Consider the following 20,190-nt stretch of genomic DNA (forward strand, 5'->3'; position numbering starts at 1 on the left):
AAGGCACTTTTTTTGTTGCATATATTTCACTTAGGTCCATTTCTTATCATCTTTACAGTAATAATATACTACAGATGCTACGGTTTACTGTATGTGTTTTCTGTTTTCATATGTTCACAGTCTTAATATGGAGCCTCTGGATCCTGTCAAGAACCAGTGAGTGAAAATGATTTTATTTTGTGCCTGATCCTCAGAGGAACAGTTTACACATAAATAACATTTTTACACGTGTCATTTACTGGCTAATACATTTTACAGTACAATTAGTTAAACAACCTCACATGCACATATGACAGAGAGCTGAATACTGTGTTTAATTTTTTTGTGTTGCAGGGGAGGGAGCGGATATTCCAAGCGTCGCATTTCTTCGGTCAGTGCAACAAATCATTTTATGGACAAGATATACATATACTCTATATTTTTTACTTTTTGTGAATAATTAATCTTCCTGAACCATATTGTCTGCAATTGATGATTTCAGATTTTAAAACGTAAATCAATCAGAATCCCTGATCCAGAGGAGAAGGAAAATAAGGTAATACATTTGCCTGATTTTATTTTATTTTATTTTTTATTTTTTATCTTTGTGTATTTATGTGGGAAATTGGGTATTCATGCTGTAATTTAAGTCCCACTCCCACTGAAAATATTTTATTTGTATCAATTATCACCCTTACAAAGTGTTAATATGTTTGTTTTTTAATATTTTACGTAATGTATTGTTGTTATTTATGTTATTAAATTTTTTCTTTCATTAAGGTGGAGTTTGCAAAACCAGTGGAAAGGAGGGCTTCGAGAAGAGTCAGTTTTGCCGCTGCCAACGATGTTCTTCTCTTTTCAAAGTAAGACACTAAAAATAAAGTCAGGTTTAATTTTCCACACGGACTCACACATGTTTTTTTTTTCTGGAAGACAAAAATGTGAAACACACTCATCAGAATATTTTATCTTCACAGGGATGTACAAAATACCTCTCCTGTCCGAAGTCCTTTACAAGAGTCATTAACAAGTAAGTATAAGTTAGTATTTCCAGGTATGCCATTTTTTAATTCAAGCACATTTGTAATATTTGCACTCTTTTACTCCACAGCAGCAGCAGCCACACCAAATGGGTAAGGTGACATGATGCTTTACAGTTGTTATTCAGATGATGGTCTTATATTATACTACACGGTCGCCCAAAAAGTTGGAAAAAAATCTTTTTGATCTCTTCAAATGAAATGATTGTGATAATGAGATTTATTCTTGATAGATAAAGTATATATCTTCTTCTCAAAACATTATTCATCAATCTCATCCAAAATTAAATTAACCTTTGCCAACTGTGTATTCAGGTTTTAAAAACATTGGGGCAGGCAAGCCATGCCATCTTTTAAACCCCCTTTGCATCAAGAAATTATCTCACTGCAGCTGCCCTATGTGGGTTTGGTTGTCGTCATGCAGCCTTACGTTGTTCCCAGACCCTTCTTGCTAGCGGGAGGCAATAGTTCCCTGAACATTACTGCGTTGATGTTTCCATCCAGCACCACAAATGGTGTTTTTCTTCAATAATGAAAACCGGCCTATACCATCACTGAGCTGCCGCCTGCTAGAGTGGTTTCCTGGATGCAGTCATCACAGAGGTTCTAACCACTTAGGGTGTATTCACACCTGCCGTGTTTAGTTTGGTTGAAACTAACTCAGGTGCACATCCGCCTTCCGTGTGCATCTTTCAGTCAGGTATGAATACAGCAATCGCACTCGGGGGCGGACCATACAAGCGCTCCGAGACCCACCTGCAGATGTAGTCTCTGTGCGCTTCTAAACGCACTTTGCTGCAGTTCGTTTGTGGTGTGAATTTGGCCGGACTTGATCCGACCTCATATATTACATTTGATAGAGAGGACGCGTAAATATGCTGATCTGATCAGCGATCAGATGGAGAGGGGAGCGTCTCCCGCACAGTGCCAACAAATGTCACGAGTGAGTCACATTTGAAATTGGACATCCCTATGCATGAAATACCCTAAAATGTATGTTTTGTGTCCAATTGACCAAGGTGCAAACATTCTAAAAAACATTTTATAGTTCAATACCCCCAATTTTTGCAAACAGTTCGCAAAGGTTAATTGTGGTTTAATTTTCACTGTCATATGTTTGGATGAGCATGATCAATAAAGTTTTGAGAAGATATACACTTTATCTATCGAGAATAAATCACATTGTCACAATTATTTCATGAGAAGGTCAAAAGTACTTTGTTCCAACTTTATGGGTGACCATGTATTTCACTGAACCTTTCGTATTTTTCTGTCAAAGTAACATAAATATTGTTTCCTGTTGCATAAGGGTCCAGGTTGCTGTCATTGAAAATGGTGATCAACAAATTACAGGTAGGAATAAACAGTTTTCAACTTTAAATCACAACGTGCTCCCATTATCTATTGCAATGTAATAACATGTTACTTAATCTTCAAATATAGGAATGGAAACCCTGCTGAATGCTCCTCTACACGCTTCTCAATACAGGGATAAGGTGAGCTTGAAGTCTCTCTGCTGTTGGCTACTGCTGACACATGGTTAAATCGCTTTGTTATAATTTTACTATATTATTACAAAGCTTTATAATGGTGTTTATCAGATATGTTCATGCAAAAACTCAATATTTAGTGACTGTTCATTGACATGTAGCTACTTATCTTCAACAGGTCAGCGTTGGCATGAGGCATGCCTTTGGGGAGAAAACGGTGATGTTTGCATCAGATGATGCATTCATGGACATGACCCAGAGTCACACTATACACATTGCCAAAGATGGAGAATTGCTTGGAGACATTTCACTCCAAAACAATGACGTGTCCATGGATATGACCACAAGTCATACTGGGAACATGACAAGTTGGTCAGCATCGCTTCCAACTGGCAAAAACGTGGATTTAATTGCAGCGAAGAGAAGCGTATCCACGACGGTGCCTTCTTTAGATCTTGGGTTGAAAAACTTCCTCTATGAACCAAGTGGCCCCTGTATCAGTCCTGCTGGAGCCTCCTCTCATGAAACAAACGGCCCCTTGGCTCAGATTAAAACTAAAAGGCCCTTCGTGGATAAAGAAAATCGGGCTCCATTTTCTGTTTCAGCCGTGATGGACAAGTCACTCAATGCATGCAGGAATATTGGTCAATCATCCAATGCATGTGCACTCCGTCCAGAAGATGATGTAAGCATGGATATGACGGAAGCTCAGACAGGCCACATTCAGGGATCCCCTGACAATGATGATGATGCCTTTCGGTGGCTTTTTCCCTCGCAAGAAATGTACTCCCAACTACAGTCACAGACAGCAGAGGAGACCAAACAACAGCCCAGCAGTAAAACATTGACATCTTTCACCCCAAAAGGTAGTTAATTTTCAATTTCATTAAAGGTGGAGTAAGTGATTCTACAGTTTTGTTGTCGAAATCACTTTTAGTCAAAATCGGAGAATATCTCCTCACAATCTGATACATGACTGTACTGTGTATGGGCTTAAACAAATCCAGTGGTCATACACAGCCTAGGCTCTGTAAACTGCCATGTTGCTAGCTGCGGTGGACCCCTCTATTTACAAACTCTTTGTTTATGTTCAAAGAGCCTAGGCTGTGTATTAACACCAGATTTATTTTTCAGCGCACACACAGTACATAGGCAGTGGATCATTCAATCAAATCAAAATCAAATCAGATGTATTTGTATAGCCCAACATCACAAATAGACTTTTGCCTCAGTGGGCTTGCATTCCGTACAGTATGACTCCCTCGGCCCTTAGAACCTTTTTTCAACGGAGAAAAAACTCCCAGTAAAAACCCCTTTTAACGGGAAAAATCTCAGGGAGTGACAGAAGAAGGGATCCCTCTCCCAGGACGGACATCATGCAATAGATGTAAACAAGAAGAAGAATAGAAAATCACAAAGGAATAAAATCATTGACAAAATGTTTACATGCTAATACTAAAACAGAATATAAATAGTGTATGTGAATGCAGAAGGACTTCAGATGCTGCCAGAGGATGGACCTTATCCACACCGTCTCGTCTCCACCAGGGAAACCTGGAAGAGGACAGACAGACAACCAATGAGCGAAGCAAAGAGAACATAGAGAGTTAACAGGCATGAGAGTAGAAAGATGACTATCCTGCTGAGTGATGACTCAATGCTGATGTGTGGCACTAGCAGCAGGGGGAGAGTCCACTCCTTGGACGGCTGATCTCGCACAGCGACCCCGAGTCAGAGTACATTAGTCATTAGGAGATTTTCACTGATTTTGACAAAGTGATTTAGAAACAAGTGTGCTCTAGGACCGCTGACTCCATCTTTAATGCACTAAATGTTTAAACACTTATATACTTCTTGTTTTGTCTTAATGCATCTTTTATATATTAGGGGTGAGGCATTATTTTATTACTAATGCTTTGAACATGGCTAAATTGCATTTTACTTTACAGATATGACATCCTCAAAGAATCCTATAGATGCTTCTCATCAACAACCCAAGGTGAGTTTTTATTATTTTACTTGTTTTTAGAACAGGGGTGTCCAAACTTTTTTCACTGAGTGCCAAATACTGAAAAATACAACAAGGGCCGGGCCATTCACTAGGGGTGAAATATATCAAAATATAGCGAAATCAATTAGGGGAGAACGGGGTAAGTAGGCACACTTTTTACTCTAGTGAGAATTGCTCATCACCTAAACATCTTTCAATAGTCATTCCTACATTAAATTGAAGCTTAAGGTGTTGGCTTGAAATGTGTACCCCTCACTTTTTCTATCTTATTGTAAAAAAGAAGAAATTAATCATCAAAGACACCCTTACACATTGTGACAACCAACCCCATCAAGGGGTCGGTTGTCAAACACTATGGGGTTGTTTGTCACAATGTTATCTTAATGGGAATAATCTTAAAAAGAAGGCAAGAAAGTAGAACTAAATTTGAAAGTTTAATTGCATTGTCAAGTTGACAAATAGGCCTACATAACTTACTGTAGCCTTGGCAGCTGGTCTAGTTTGGGATGTACTGGGTTGTTTTGATTTTGTTGCCCTTTTTTCTTTTGCATGCTAGCTGCCTTTTCCTGCTCTATTCTTTCCTTCTCTGGGGTGTCAGTGACGATACAGCTTGACGATTTCTTTCGTTATTGGGTTCCTTTTCTGGCTGCAGCCTTGAGATAACATGTGACAACCAACCCCCCAAAAAATGTGACGACCAACCCCTACTTGAATTTCTTGCTAGCATCAAGGCCAACAACCATCTGACAACTAATTAGCTTGCTAACCACAATCTAAACTATAGTTTACCCTTCACACTTTGTATGGGTAACAAGTGTTTTGTTATAAACCCATTGTGTAAAAGCCTAGAAGAAAAATACTGAGGAGCTAAATATTTTCAATTTGACATGAAAAACACAAACAGTAGTCTCACCTCAAATTCAGCAGTCTAACTCCAAGGAAGACTATGTAGGTGACCTCTGATCCCAATTCTGGATATTTACATACCAAAATTTCACAGACAGCGCCTTCTGGTTCCAAGATATAACGATTGTGACAACCAACCCGTGTGACAAATTACCCCGTTCTCCCCTATATGTGAATGGTTTTTACAAAATGTTGGCAACTGATTCTCAAAACGGCATCCTCAAATTGATTCTCAGTCAGGATGGTGACCCCCCCCCCTTTCACAGCCCTGTATAAAGGGGGAAAAGGGAAGGATAGGCTATCTTTCAAGCTTGTTATACAATAAGTTAATGGGCTTGTTAACACATCAACTGTTTGTTAGAAAATGTTTTAAACTTTAATTTATTAATTAGTTGAGCTGATTAATATCACAGTGTATTTCCACTGTGAGGGAAAAAAAGAGTTCTGTCGAGTTTTAATGTTTGCATTGACCGGGATTCTAGCTCCTCTCGCCCGTGCCCCTGTCAATGGCATTAACCACTACGATATCGGCAGTATTCCATATTTTTTTAATTTGCTGCGGGCCAATTAAAAATGGTAGTTTGGACAGCCCAGTGTTAGAATGAAGGTCCAAAAATAAACGCTTAATCCTTTATAGCATGCTGAAATTACCTGCATGGAAATTACGACATGTATCCATTTACGTATAATTATTATATTATTATTATGATTATAGTTAGATATTAAATTATATATGTTTATTCTTCTACAGGTTATCCTTGATACGAAAGGTGAATGCAGAGAGAAAACAATAATATTCTCTGCAGGTGACGAGTTCATGGATATGACTCGGAGTCACACTGTTAACATCAGTCCTGAAAATGATGTGAGCATGGATATGACTAAAGCGCTGACAGGCCGCATTCTGGAAGTCAGTGGCTCAGATGAACCTTTTCCGTTTCTTCTCCCTACACAAGACATGTCTTTGAAGAAGGCAGAGGTGACTTCACGACAGCAGCACAGCCAAGCACTGGGATCCTCAAACTACAGAGGTATGGAAATGCAAAACTTTCCAAGTTTGTTGTACTGTAGTTAAAAATACTTTTGTGAGAACAATGGGAATGAAAACATATATCAAAAACATATTGTAACAAATTGTTATGTTATTTATGTTTGAATAGCTTCTTATTAACCATTTTCTAAATTTAGGTATGGAAAAAGCATGGTGTGCGCCTCTAAAGACAAATTTGCAGAGAAATCAGGTGAGTTTAAGACTTTGCTTGTTTTATCTTTTATACAGTTGTTTTTTTTAATAAAGGATTATTGTCCATGTACGTCATTGTTTTGGTTTTAACAGTTGATTTCTGAAATGATAAGACAACACATTGTACAGTCAGTTATTTTTTATCATTACCTGACCCTAAGTGGTATAGATTCACAACATGCTTGTTGAGTTATAAAAAAAAACATTGATTGTACTTTTTGCTTTTCTTTTAAAGTAGATGTTGTTGTTTATGTATGACACCAGTGAAATGTTTAAATGTTGTGCTCATGAAGTGATAAAGACTACTCAATGTAAGATAAAAGTTGACACATCTTTCATTACTGTCCTCCTTAGGTCAGGCTTGATGCTGAAGATGACTGCAGAGAAAAAACAGTGCGGTTCACTTCCGATGATGCTTGTTTGGATGTGACACGAAGTCACACTGTAAACATAGTTGATGTGTTAAAACTTAAAACGCATGCACCTGGTGTGGCTGATATCATGGAGAAGCCGGTAAATAAAACAACAACAGACTGTCCAGAAGACAATTTGAGCATGGATATGACTGAGGCTCAAACAAGCCAACTTTGGACACCAACTTGTATTGTCGAGCCACCTCAAGGCAATTCTTCCACACAGGACTTGTACTCTAGTTCTAACCACTTAAAGATCACAAAGGCTTCTTCACACCAGAACAGCAAAGCATTGGTATCTTCCATCCCTGATTTTGTGGAAATCCCAAACCATTCAGACAACATTGACTCGGTTGATAATGACACCAGGAAAGAACTCGAACCAACTAATGAAACTTGTTCTTTATCACAGAAGATGGAAAGTTCACCCACGTCTGTTGACCATGATGTTAATTGTGTGCCTACAAGAAAGTCCGGACCAATGAGTTTAGCCAATCTTCATTCAAAAGTAAGGCGTTTGAGCCACATGATAAGTTCAGCTCCTGATTCTATTGCTATGGAGAGCCACACAGTACCTTTGCCTCACCTGGAACACGACATGGACGAAAACTCAGAAGACAAAACCAAATCTCTACCTGATCTGGAACCTGAACTTGCAAAGAGTTTGGTAAACACTGAAGAAAATTTACAAACTCAGTCTGTGCAAGAAGAACAACTGTCAGCTGCAACCCCCTTCAACTTGATTACTAAACAACTTATGGCAAGGCACTCAGTGGGAGGCTTTAAGGCAAAACTCCCCCAAAGTCTCTCTAAAATGAATGCACCCAGTGGTAAAGTAAATCAACAGATGAATACAACCAGGAGCTTTGGAGAATCATTTCATGGTGACACAATCTGTCCTGAAAATGATGTGAGCATGGATATGACTAAAGCGCTGACAGGCCGCATTCTGGAAGTCAGTGGCTCAGATGAACCTTTTCCGTTTCTTCTCCCTACACAAGACATGTCTTTGAAGAAGGCAGAGGTGACTTCACGACAGCAGCACAGCCAAGCACTGGGATCCTCAAACTACAGAGGTATGGAAATGCAAAACTTTCCAAGTTTGTTGTACTGTAGTTAAAAATACTTTTGTGAGAACAATGGGAATGAAAACATATATCAAAAACATATTGTAACAAATTGTTATGTTACTTATGTTTGAATAGCTTCTTATTAACCATTTTCTAAATTTAGGTATGGAAAAAGCATGGTGTGCGCCTCTAAAGACAAATTTGCAGAGAAATCAGGTGAGTTTAAGACTTTGCTTGTTTTATCTTTTATACAGTTGTTTTTTTTAATAAAGGATTATTGTCCATGTACGTCATTGTTTTGGTTTTAACAGTTGATTTCTGAAATGATAAGACAACACATTGTACAGTCAGTTATTTTTTATCATTACCTGACCCTAAGTGGTATAGATTCACAACATGCTTGTTGAGTTATAAAAAAAAACATTGATTGTACTTTTTGCTTTTCTTTTAAAGTAGATGTTGTTGTTTATGTATGACACCAGTGAAATGTTTAAATGTTGTGCTCATGAAGTGATAAAGACTACTCAATGTAAGATAAAAGTTGACACATCTTTCATTACTGTCCTCCTTAGGTCAGGCTTGATGCTGAAGATGACTGCAGAGAAAAAACAGTGCGGTTCACTTCCGATGATGCCTGTTTGGATGTGACACGAAGTCACACTGTAAACATAGTTGATGTGTTAAAACTTAAAACGCATGCACCTGGTGTGGCTGATATCATGGAGAAGCCGGTAAATAAAACAACAACACACTGTCCAGAAGACAATTTGAGCATGGATATGACTGAGGCTCAAACAGGCCAACTTTGGACACCAACTTGTATTGTCGAGCCACCTCAAGGCAATTCTTCCACACATGACTTGTACTCTAGTTCTAACCACTTAAAGATCACAGAGGCTTCTTCACACCAGAACAGCAAAGCATTGGTATCTTCCATCCCTGATTTTGTGGAAATCCCAAACCGTTCAGACAACATTGACTCGGTTGATAATGACACCAGGAAAGAACTCGAACCAACTAATGAAACTTGTTCTTTATCACAGAAGATGGAAAGTTCACCCACGTCTGTTGACAATGATGTTAATTGTGTGCCTACAAGAAAGTCCGGACCAATGAATTTAGCCAATCTTCGTTCAAAAGTAAGGCGTTTGAGCCACATGATAAGTTCAGCTCCTGATGCTATTGCTATGGCAATAGCATCAGGGAGCCGCACAGTACCTTTGCCTCACCTGGAACACGACATGGACAAAAACTCAGAAGTCAAAACCAAATCTCTACCTGATCTGGAACGTGAACTTGCAAAGAGTTTGGTAAACACTGAAGAAAATACACAAACTCAGTCTGTGCAAGAAGAACAACTGTCTGCTGCAACCCCGTTCAACTTGAAGACTAAACAACTTATGTCAAGGCTCTCAGTGGGAGGCTTTAAGGCAAAACTCCCCCAAAGAAGCAAACCTGAGGGTCCAAGGAAGGTGAATTCTGTGGGAGAACATACCAAGACGATCACTGTCAATGTTACCAATCAGCTGAGCAGCTTTGACAACGATGTGAGCGATATTTACGACGAAGAGCTCGGTAGTTATGAAGATATGTCAGAAATGTTGGACACAAGGAGTCCTCAGAAAACCGCTGACATAGAGGGTCCTCCTCAGGAGTTCAACATGGATGAGTCCTTAAGGGACAATGTATTTGAACAGGACTTTGTTAGTTCTGTCCATGGAAAAAACAGACCTTTGCCAGAAGATGAAAATAATTTGGAGGATGAGAAGGGAACGGGAGCAGCTGAGACATCCCCCCATGTTGAATTGGTAGGTCAAAATGTGGTACTGAATATTTTCAAATTATGGGTTGGGTCTGTATTTATGGATGAATATGAAATGCATCATCAGTTGCAGTTACATTTGAAACTCAACACTTCCTGTTCTGTTTTCTTTTTCACATTAAAAGCATTCAGTTTACCCAAAGGGATATGGTTTTGATTGGCCTTTAGTTGTTAAAGAAAATTGTAGAAATTGAGGCAAATTGTCAGATTTTAGATAGTATTAGAGCTCTTGAAATGTATTACTCTGAATATATAGGATATGCAGCCCCCTTAGGTGAATACTGACTTTGATTTGAGAAGTACGGCTTATTTGATCACTTTCTTATGTTTTGTGTGTGTTTTTATTACATTCTTCATTTTCTGTTTTCCCCTTTTGTTTTATGTGTTGCCAGGGATTACAGCCTCAGGAGTGCGATGACAACATAACTACAGCTCAGAGCCTGACTACACAGACCACAGATTACTCCAACAGTATTCACTCAGCCAGCATCAGATGTGAAGCTACATTTGAACCATGTAAGCTATTATGGATTCACCTAGTGTTGTTGATAATCATTAGGATTCTTATTTTCCAATGTTTTCCTAATGTAAATGTGCTGCAAATGAATAATGTTTTTATTTTTCAGCTTTTAAACAAAGCCTGTTCGAATCTCAGCTCGAAGATTATGCCAATGATGCGCAGAGGGTATATTGTTTACCTATTTGAGGAATCTTTCTTTCTAATATTATTTGATCTCATGTCTATTATTTGATTGACTTCAATGTTTTGATTACAGAAATTCGACGATGGCATCATTACTGTGTTAGAGTTCTTTAAACTCTTCAACATAGACTTTGTCATCCATAATCCTCGGCAAAGTATCCTTCCTGGCAGAGTAGGTCAACCTTTACTGGTATATCTGAATTGGGAATAACCCCTTAGATTAAACCATCTTCTTTTCAAGGTGGTCCTTTTATAAAAAAATAAAACTGTGTAAAAACCATAGCAAAATGAAGCATTGTGACATTTAAACAAAATGTTTTGCAGCTTTTGTCGGACACAGATTGCACGGCGATGGACTTGTTAAAAGACAGACATATAACCCGACCTAAACAGTTGGTGTATCAGACGGACGTCCATAACCTCACAGAAAAAGTGGAGGGGTATGTACTCTTACTGTTGTAGAACGCATATGCGACTCAAATTAATGGGATGTTAGATGTTAGTAGTGTGGACTATTCAGCACACCATATATCCTTAAGGTTATTCTTTCATGAGACCGATTCAAGCCTCATTTGAGGTGGCCCATTATGATTTTTAAAAACTCTTGCTATGTTTAAATTAACAAAGTAATGCTTGATTAACTGCTATTTAATATGCAAAGCAATGTATTTTGTTTGGAGATTTTGCCAGAAACTGACGCATAAAATGGAAGTTGTATAGAAAGACACTATTGTAATATATGTGCATAACATGTGTTTAACTAAAAAAAAATAGGAATAATGACTTTTGTCCTCTTCCCAGGTTGAAGGTGCGAATGCAGGACCTTGACACACCACTGAACATTGTAAATAGAACTTTGTGGGAAGAAATGAGAAATCTTTCAGAGGAAGAGGTACTGAAAGATAACTCTTCTGTTCATGTGACATGTTTACTTAGCTATGTGTAGATGTGGCAGTGGTAAAATGATCAATTAGACATATGATCTTATTCCTAACCTGCAATGTGTTTCTTTGAATTCACAGTTCAAATCTTTTGGTGCCAAACTAAAAGAGAGGAAGAACTTCTTCAGAAAGACGAGCAAAGTTCGCTCACATGAAATGAAGGAGGGCTTGTACTCGAACCTTGCACAGGCCAATCTGGTAAGAGCTTTCACAGAGAAATCCGGAATTAAAACGTGGATATTTTGAGAGCATTGAAGGCAATTTACATTAAAAAAAATCTTTTCAGGATGAGCAACAGAGGTTGAGAGGATCAATCGAATCAGCGGATCAGATGATAAAAAGTTTGGACGACTGTATTCTTGAATTAGAAACAGGTATGGCTGCTGTGGTGAAGTGACTCCTAGCGGTATGAATGAACTAACTCTGTTCTCTCTAATCTGTCATGGTCTGTCTGTGTCTTGTCTTGTTTTGGTGGTGTCCCTGTGTTTCCTGTTTTAGTTTGTTATGTCGGTCTTGTTTCTCCCCATGTCCTGTCAAGTTTCCCTCCTGTTTGATTACTGGCCCCGCCCTGATGTGGTTCACCTGTTCCTCGTTGTGTCTGGTATATATACCATAGATACTAATATGGATGTATCATCCGTGCTGACCTCAGTTATTCACACGGCATCCAATAATCCTGGTTTATGCGCGTCGCCATTTTGTGAGATTTTTACTCCGCCTCACGTCGGGGGTAGGGAGATACGCCCATCTAGCTGACGTATACCTCCGAGGCAAAGTGAGGGACAACGGGCGGAGAGCTGTCACTCAAGAGATCGCACCAATGCATTTTAACCTCCAAAAGAATAAAAACTAGCCTGCTAGAACAAAATTCACCCCCTCAGTGTTGTCATGGAGATACAGTGTTTCCCCTAGAATTTTTTTTAGGCCCGGTGGTAAAAGCTGGTGTGCGTACCAAATTTCTAGTAGAAATTGACCAAAACTAACCGTATTATGGATAAGCCTATTTTGACAGCCCGCTACAAATTAGGGCATAGGGTTATGCCTTCACATTCGGTACGTTTGTACATTTTGTGTTTCCCTCAGGATTTTTTGAGACTGCTGGGTGAGAATGGACCTTCTAGTGGGGTCTTGGGCAGGGCTGGACGCTTATTGTTTTAGGTGGTAGCACTGGTGCTAGCAAGCAAAAAAATATCAGTAGCACAAAAATAAATTTGGTAGCACACAAAGTATGATGGAAAACTTGCATAACCCTAACCCTTGCATTTCGCTCTAATTACCTTTGAGCCCGTCATCTTGGTCTCGTTTGAGATTCTTAATGAATATGATATCCTAGTGTGTGCAGTAATAATTGTAGAAAAATTAAAAGGGGTGCACTGATTGCAATTTAGACAAAATAATCTAACCTGCCAATTGCAATTTTTTGCTGATTCAGAATTATTTCTCCCATAAAAATATAATAAATATAATTATTATATTAATAATAATATTTTTTTTTAGAAAATGTTCTTCTGTTAATTAAAAACCAAACTTTAAAACATTAAACATAGCCTATTACATATTGGTGTAATTTAGGTTGTTGTGAATGTGTTGGGAGTAGTTCTTCAGTGGCTTATTTCAAACTTTGTTTTTAAATAGACTACTTTTGACTGCTCCCTGCAGCTGAATGAGTTGATTTTCAAGCTAGCGCACTGCAGGGCTGTGAAGCGCTAACTTCCTGTTCTTACCTGCTTCAAAATAAAAGTCAAATCACGTTTGGCTAGCGACAGGCTTTTAGTGTGAAGGCTCACAGGAAAAGTTCTGTTTACACACACGCTAACTTACCTGCGTTATTGTTAAGAGCCGTCTCCTTTCGGTTATTACCGTTGGTGAAGTTTATTAGACGCTAGAATCGCCGCACAAGCACAGATCCAGAGCACACATCTTTCACCAGCCAAAGTGGAGGGTGGACCCAATAACTTACTTGCCTAAGACTACATTTACCCGCATTTGGCGAGTGTTAATGTAGACCCCCTAAGCAGTGTTGTGCAGCGCTCCTCTGTGTTTCAAAGACAGCCTCTCCTCATTAGCAACCTGTCGCGCTAGTGCGAGTGGACTTGTATTCATCATCGCACGTGATCAATTTCAGTAGCAAATGCGACCGAAACTGTCGCACTGTACAGCCCTGGTCTTGGGGCATGCCTCTACGGAAGAAAACCTTTACCTTTTTAAAGTTAAATGCATCAATCTGGTGCAATTACTAAATACTTTGAGAAGCTAAATCCGATTTGATTTATTTTGCTCTGTAAACAGCTGTCATATATGTCCTGTCTAAAACAATTTTCTGGGATAATTTGGAGACACAAGCCATATAAACTATTGAAGAAAAAGACTGGATATGAAAATAAAATACAATAAACACTAAGACCTAATATAGACAGGTATGTCCTGTCTAGTATTAATTTCTGGAATAATTTGGATCATGAAACATTTTCTTTAATTTATCAAATATTAATTTAAAATAAATGAATGAACCTAGGCTACACATCATGATTAGCCTATCAATCAAAATGTGTGCAAAATAAGCCACATTTCGTATTCCGACCATTATATTTCATGTACTTCTCAATTTAAAACATAAAAATAAAGTAGCAGTGAAAATACCAAAAAATAAAGCTTGTAGGGCTTAGGGATGTCCATGGTTAACTGGTTAACCGTTAAGAAGATCTTTAACCGGTTAATACTAAAGGTTAAACGGTTAAAAAAAATTAAATCATCTTAATTTCTCTGAAATTCGGACTCTTATTTTGATATCGCTAAACCGGATGTAAGAATGCCAACTGTCGGCAAAGAATTAACAGAGTCGTGTAGGCTACTCTCAACTTTATAATAGGTCCATGGTACGCTCCCGGAAAGATAGCCAGTCACAACTTATGGTCACAACACTCCCCTGCCATGTGTTTGTATAATATAATTATCAGCGTGGGCTCCCGCTAGCTTAACATAGCGCTAGCATTAGCCTTCTTGAGGTGGATGCTGTTCTGCATCTATCACCGTCTCAGTGAGTGTGAGAGAGTGACAGTCAGGCAGTGAGTGCCCCTGCACAGACACAGAGAGGTCTGCCATGCTTGTGTGCGAGGATCAATAGCGAAAATCCGTCATAAACAAAAGCGTAAAGTACCGTTATGCAGTACTGATAACGTTGGAGCTTATCAATACTACGGCCTTTCAAAATGTTGCCCCGTGCTCAGGACTGCTTAGCACCGGGTTTCGGTAGGCTACCCATCCCCTAAGCCTGTGTGTGTGTGTGTGTGTAAATGTCCCTTTTCAGTCACTTATTTCACTTTCTGCTCCTACATTTGCATATTAGACTTCTTCTCACAACAGACAAGGTGCCGTGTGAATGTCAAAATGTAGGCATTTAAATTAGCTACTGGTCCCTGAATTGTTTTTAATTAATATGCAGGTCCTTGGAACAAAAAAAGGTCGGGAGCCCTGCTATAATGTTTCATGTATTTCACTATTTAGGCTACATTAAATCTTAACGGCTAACCGGTTAATAACCGTTAATTCCTGTGGTTAACCGGTTAAAGGAAAAAAATCTAAATGGCCATCCCTAGTAGGGCTTCAATAGCCTGCTGTTTTCAAGATAACTTGCTGCACTGTCTCAGCTGTTGATACAGATTGGTTGCTACGGCGACGTAGCGACTTTAACTTTCTAAGTTTTGCTCGGCACTTTTTCCTGTTCAACTCCCTGGGTCCTAAATATCTCCAGTGTATGCCATGGACCTATAAAGGAAGGTTCTTTCTCGTCAGTTTCCCTGTTTGACATGTGCGCTCCGAATGCACACGCGCATCGCGCCGCGGCGCGCATACAAAATTTAAAATAAATGATTTAATTTTTTTGGGCAGCTGTTGGCCTGGAGGGGGGTCCCGCTGGCCTGGCGGCCGCCAGGCCTGTATAATGGTAGGGGAAACACTGAGATATGACCTAAACATACAGACTAGAATGGTTTTGTGGACCAGGATGTAAATAGGTTTAATAAGAATTTGAAAATGGCTTGGTCTTGGTACCACCCCCAGTGGCCACCGGGAGGTACTACAATTTTGGTCACTTCCTTATTGGATGCTGGTAAAAATCCCTGAGTTTGGGGCTTGATATATACCCCGTCATTCCTTTGTTCTTTGTCCTTGCATTATGGTTTGTCCCGTTGTTGTTGGTGAGTCTCGTCCTGTGTTTCTTGTGTACTGTGCTCTCTGTGTTTTTTTGCCTTTTGGCCTTTTTGCCATTTTTTGAGCCTTAATAAACTACCCTTTACTTTTAACGGTCTGCATTTGGGTCCTGCTTGCCTGCCACCACCATAACATAGTCATCTGGTTTTTCTTTTCTTTAGAACTCCATGCAGATGAAGAGAAAGGATCTGAAGGCACACCAAGTCTGAAATCATGTCAGGAAGGTAGCGTATAATATCACAGTTTTATTTATTTGTATGTGTTGTGAGTACGATTTAATTTAAATAAATCTTTTTTTTTTTTTTTTTTACAGAATTGCAGAAAGTCACAGAGGCTTTGGCGGATAATAACCGGTGAGTTAAGAAGATTAATAAGCATTGCTTTCATTTTAAGTTTCTATACATAGGCCTAAATGTTTTAATTTTATTTTTTTATAATTTTTTTAAAATTCTCATTCCACAGACAAATATCCGAATTGGGGCTGCAGAAGAAGCAGAATACAGATAAAGTGAACAGGCTGAAAGCTGAGAAGAGTAACCTCGAGAACCATGCGGACATGCTGCACACGTCAGTTTTGAGTTGAACGTTTTTTCTTCTTCTTTTTTTTAAGATCTTGGGGCACAATTCAAAACATGTATGAACCCAAATACTAAAAGCTGCTAATGCGGAACCTGGTCCTAGTGTGTCTTGTGTTCTCTCTTCAACTATCCGTGAATAAGAGCCATACGTTTGTATTTGTAGTTTAAGTACCGGTACACTGTAATGTCGGAATGAATCTTCTTCTTTTTTTTTTTTTTTTTTTTTTTTTTTGTAAATTTCTTTCCTCAGGGTGAATGAATGGAAGTTAGAAGAGACGAAGGACAACTGCACGCTTTACACTTTCCTCTATGAGACCCTGGAGCTACAGGTGGTGTACATGAGATCCACTGGTAAGATTTCTCCCTTTGACCGTCTTCATGGCATTCATACTGTTTATACTAGTATTTGTTATTATCTAATATTTCGTAAATTAAGATTAGCTTGAATTCTTCTTACAAATCATGACAATATATCAATCTTTTTTTTTTTATGTTTTTGAAGGAAATGATGCTGATAATCAGTCCAAGAGGAAAATATCAAACATCACATTCAAACATCATCTTGACCGTAAGAAAAGAAAACCAGAAGTGGTCTGTTAGGAGCGCGCATTTGCTTAGATTGTCAAAATCTGTTTTAAGCATATTATGTTGTAGTGAGTTAAAATCTTGATGTCTTCATGACTGTCTCTGTTCTACTCATCGGACTATCCAATGAATGTTGTCGTTAGCTGTTCTTTATAATGTGGTGGGTACAAATAATGTCGCAGACATTCTTGTTACTGATCATTTGGTAAATTGGTATTGTTTTTCTTCCTAGATGAGAAATCAAAGGGCCACACTTCCCTTGTTCACAAACTGCTTTCTCAGCACATTGAGGGAGAAACGGCCTGGGTGGATAAATATCCAACGAGGAGACATGTCCCCAAGGTATGTGTTAACCAAGATTGGTTTTGTTGATTGAGAGGACATGTGCAGTTGCATGTCTTAACCCATTCTAGATCGCTGTATTTTCCACTGATGATGCAAATATTAAACTAATATTCAGTAGGGGTGGGAATCTTTTGGAATCCCAGGATTCCGATTCTTGGGGTCACGATTAGATTCAAAATCGATTCTCGATTCAGTCAAAGGAGGATTTCAGGATCTCCAGTCCACTGAGTGAATTATGGCTTGAATATATATATATATATATATATATATATATATATATATATATATATATATATATATATATATATATATATATATATATATATATATATATATATATATGTCTTATATCATAATTTTGTCTTTGTTAATGTGACTCTTTTAATGCATATCATTTTTTTAACGATTCTTGCAAATTATGAATTGATTCAAAATCTCATGTTCTCATCTCGTGTTACATACCGGTACATGAATCTTTTTTTAATTTTTTTTACCACACCTAATATTCAGTCACTTGATGTATTCCGTTTCAAATGTGTGTTCTTGCCATGAAGGGAATACAATGTTTCTTGGTTCCACTGAAACGTTGATCCTCTGTATATTTGTCTGCTGTTGTTGGCAGCTGCTCCATGACGTGGGCCTAGTGGTGAGTCGCTGTCGTCTGCTGGGAGAGGAGCTGCGTCTGCTGAAAATGTGGGGCAGTCTAAGACTTGATATTCTCCACATCAACTGCGTGGACACTCAGTAAGAGCTCTCAACTACATATTGTATTATTTATACAGTATATTATAACTTTTTAAATACAATAAATAAATGAGCTACATTATACAATATTATTTCCTCTTTTTTTTCTAGAGTGCATATTGTCTTTAGCAGTCTCAAGAAATTTGCCAAGTTTGAGGTGATCTTCTCCGTCAGCCTGACCAACCAGGTCTGTGTCTTTCAAGTACAGAGCTTCAAAAACATCATCGGAAGCACAACGTAAGTTTGACTCAAATATAAATGTATCACCTTCTTAAAATACAAGGGAGGTGTATTTGTGTCTATTTGGAGGGGAATTCAGGCATGGAACGTGAAATTGTTGACCAGTAGGGGCCATTTAAAATACCTAGTTTTAATTTATTTGCAGGATCCAACAGATTGAAGAGGTTGTGGCATCGTTCAGTCCAGGCAAGAAGCTCCTGACCAAGATTATCAAAAAGATTCATGAAAGTCTACTGTGCTGAGACTAAGAACTTGTCCAGTCTAAATACGATATTCCAATCGTTTGTAATTAAACTCTTTTGTTCAATATATAGATGTTGGTAAATGTTAAAAATAGTGTACAGTTTTTTTGTAATGTTTTTTTCACTGTTTGTCCTTGTGATTTAATTGTACCTGTTAACTGTGGTCACATTTAAATAAGGTGAGACTCAATAAAATGTTCAGACACAAAGATCTCTTTGTATATTTATTTACCCCCCAAAAAAGTTGCACTCAAATATTTCGTTGAACCATCTTTAGCTTTGATTACGGCACATATTCGCCGTAGCGCCGTTTGATGAGCTTTTTTTTCCGCACATAACCTTGATTGACCTGACAAACTGAAGCAATCCCAGATCATACTGTACACTGCCCCCACAAGCAATAGGCATAACGGGAGCATCACTTCATCCACCTCGCTTCTTACCCTGATGCACCCATCACTCTGAAACCGGGTCAATCTGGACTCATCAGACCACACAACCTGTTTCCATTGCTCCAGAGTCCAATCTGTATGCTGCCTGGCAAATCGAAGCATTTTATCCTGATAAGCCCCACTGATGTGGTTTTCTTAAGGCTACACCGCTGTAAAGTCCACATCCCTTATGATCGCTTCGCATTTTGCGTGTTGAAATGTTTGTACTTCCACTATGGAACATAGCCAGGGGTTCTTCTGTCGATATTTTACATTTTGATTCCACCAAATGTTTTAAGTGATCTTCCATTGTGATCATTAAAGATTTTTTTCCTCAAAGATGACGGTTCACCCCTATCTATCCAGGTTTTATAATGCTTTGGACATATCTTAACCCGATTTTAGTAGTGTCAGCTTCTCCATAGTAATTTTCTCTGTGCATTGTCTTCTATGATGATTAATGAGCACATACTGCGGTCTTAACCTTTTCTTAATCTTCCCTTCTACAACATCAATAATAATGATTGATTTACAGAATGTGAAATCAGAAGTGATATGGCATTAGTTATAGGTGCTAAATGTAAATCAATCAATCAATCAACATTAGACTACCGGTACTGGACTTTCAGTGACTTGTGAGAGCTCCACTGACTTGATAGTCACTTTACAAATGAAGTGAATTCTGCCTACCTTTTTAAGAAATATTTAAATTAAGTAGTGAGATATTTCATAAACAATCTGTGTGAAAATTAGTAAGCTACAGCTTCCCTAACCAGGAGGACACTCATTGGCTCACATTACTGCAGAAACAAAACCTTATACTTTGTGTGACTCAAGTGTTTTAATACAGTAGATTTATAGTCAATCCAGAAACATGGGTTTTGATCATGAATATTAAGTTTCTCGTTTTCACTCATTTATACAATTACATGCAAGTCAGACCTCAATATGCACCTTCAGACAGCTCATTGCTGTACTGTGAGGAGGCTGTAGAGGGCGCTATGGGCCCATAACATATATAATGTGTTCCATTGTATCCCTGCTGTATCCTTCAATTGTCACCACATTGTGTTACTTTTTTTTTTTTTTTTAAGAATGTACTTATTGTTAACTTATATGGAGGAAAGGTCACTGTAGAGTTTAGTTGTTTGTTTAAAGGCAGTGATAGACATTTTCCTGCCCAGATTGTTTCAGATTT

At 38.4% G+C, this 20,190-nt stretch overlaps 1 protein-coding gene across 1 annotated transcript; it reads left to right on the forward strand.

Annotated features, from left to right (window-relative positions):
• Positions 1 to 799: 799 nt before the first annotated feature.
• knl1 (kinetochore scaffold 1) lies at positions 800 to 18,689 on the forward strand. Its single transcript, XM_080048331.1, has 28 exons — positions 800 to 842; positions 957 to 1,009; positions 1,091 to 1,112; positions 2,329 to 2,372; positions 2,463 to 2,515; positions 2,688 to 3,375; positions 4,459 to 4,508; positions 6,178 to 6,457; positions 6,615 to 6,667; positions 7,024 to 8,158; positions 8,316 to 8,368; positions 8,725 to 9,960; positions 10,367 to 10,490; positions 10,601 to 10,659; positions 10,751 to 10,849; positions 11,002 to 11,117; positions 11,479 to 11,569; positions 11,700 to 11,816; positions 11,905 to 11,992; positions 15,989 to 16,051; positions 16,141 to 16,180; positions 16,290 to 16,394; positions 16,656 to 16,756; positions 16,908 to 16,973; positions 17,223 to 17,332; positions 17,958 to 18,079; positions 18,191 to 18,316; positions 18,465 to 18,689. The coding sequence occupies exons 5-28, from the start codon at positions 2,465 to 2,467 to the stop codon at positions 18,559 to 18,561; spliced, it is 5,070 nt and encodes a 1,689-aa protein (XP_079904457.1). The 5' UTR covers positions 800 to 842; positions 957 to 1,009; positions 1,091 to 1,112; positions 2,329 to 2,372; positions 2,463 to 2,464; the 3' UTR covers positions 18,562 to 18,689.
• Positions 18,690 to 20,190: the final 1,501 nt, after the last annotated feature.

This window comes from Ammodytes marinus, assembly GCF_949987685.1.
Source record: "Ammodytes marinus genome assembly, chromosome: 19".
In the NCBI taxonomy this organism is placed as follows: Eukaryota; Metazoa; Chordata; class Actinopteri; order Uranoscopiformes; family Ammodytidae; genus Ammodytes; species Ammodytes marinus.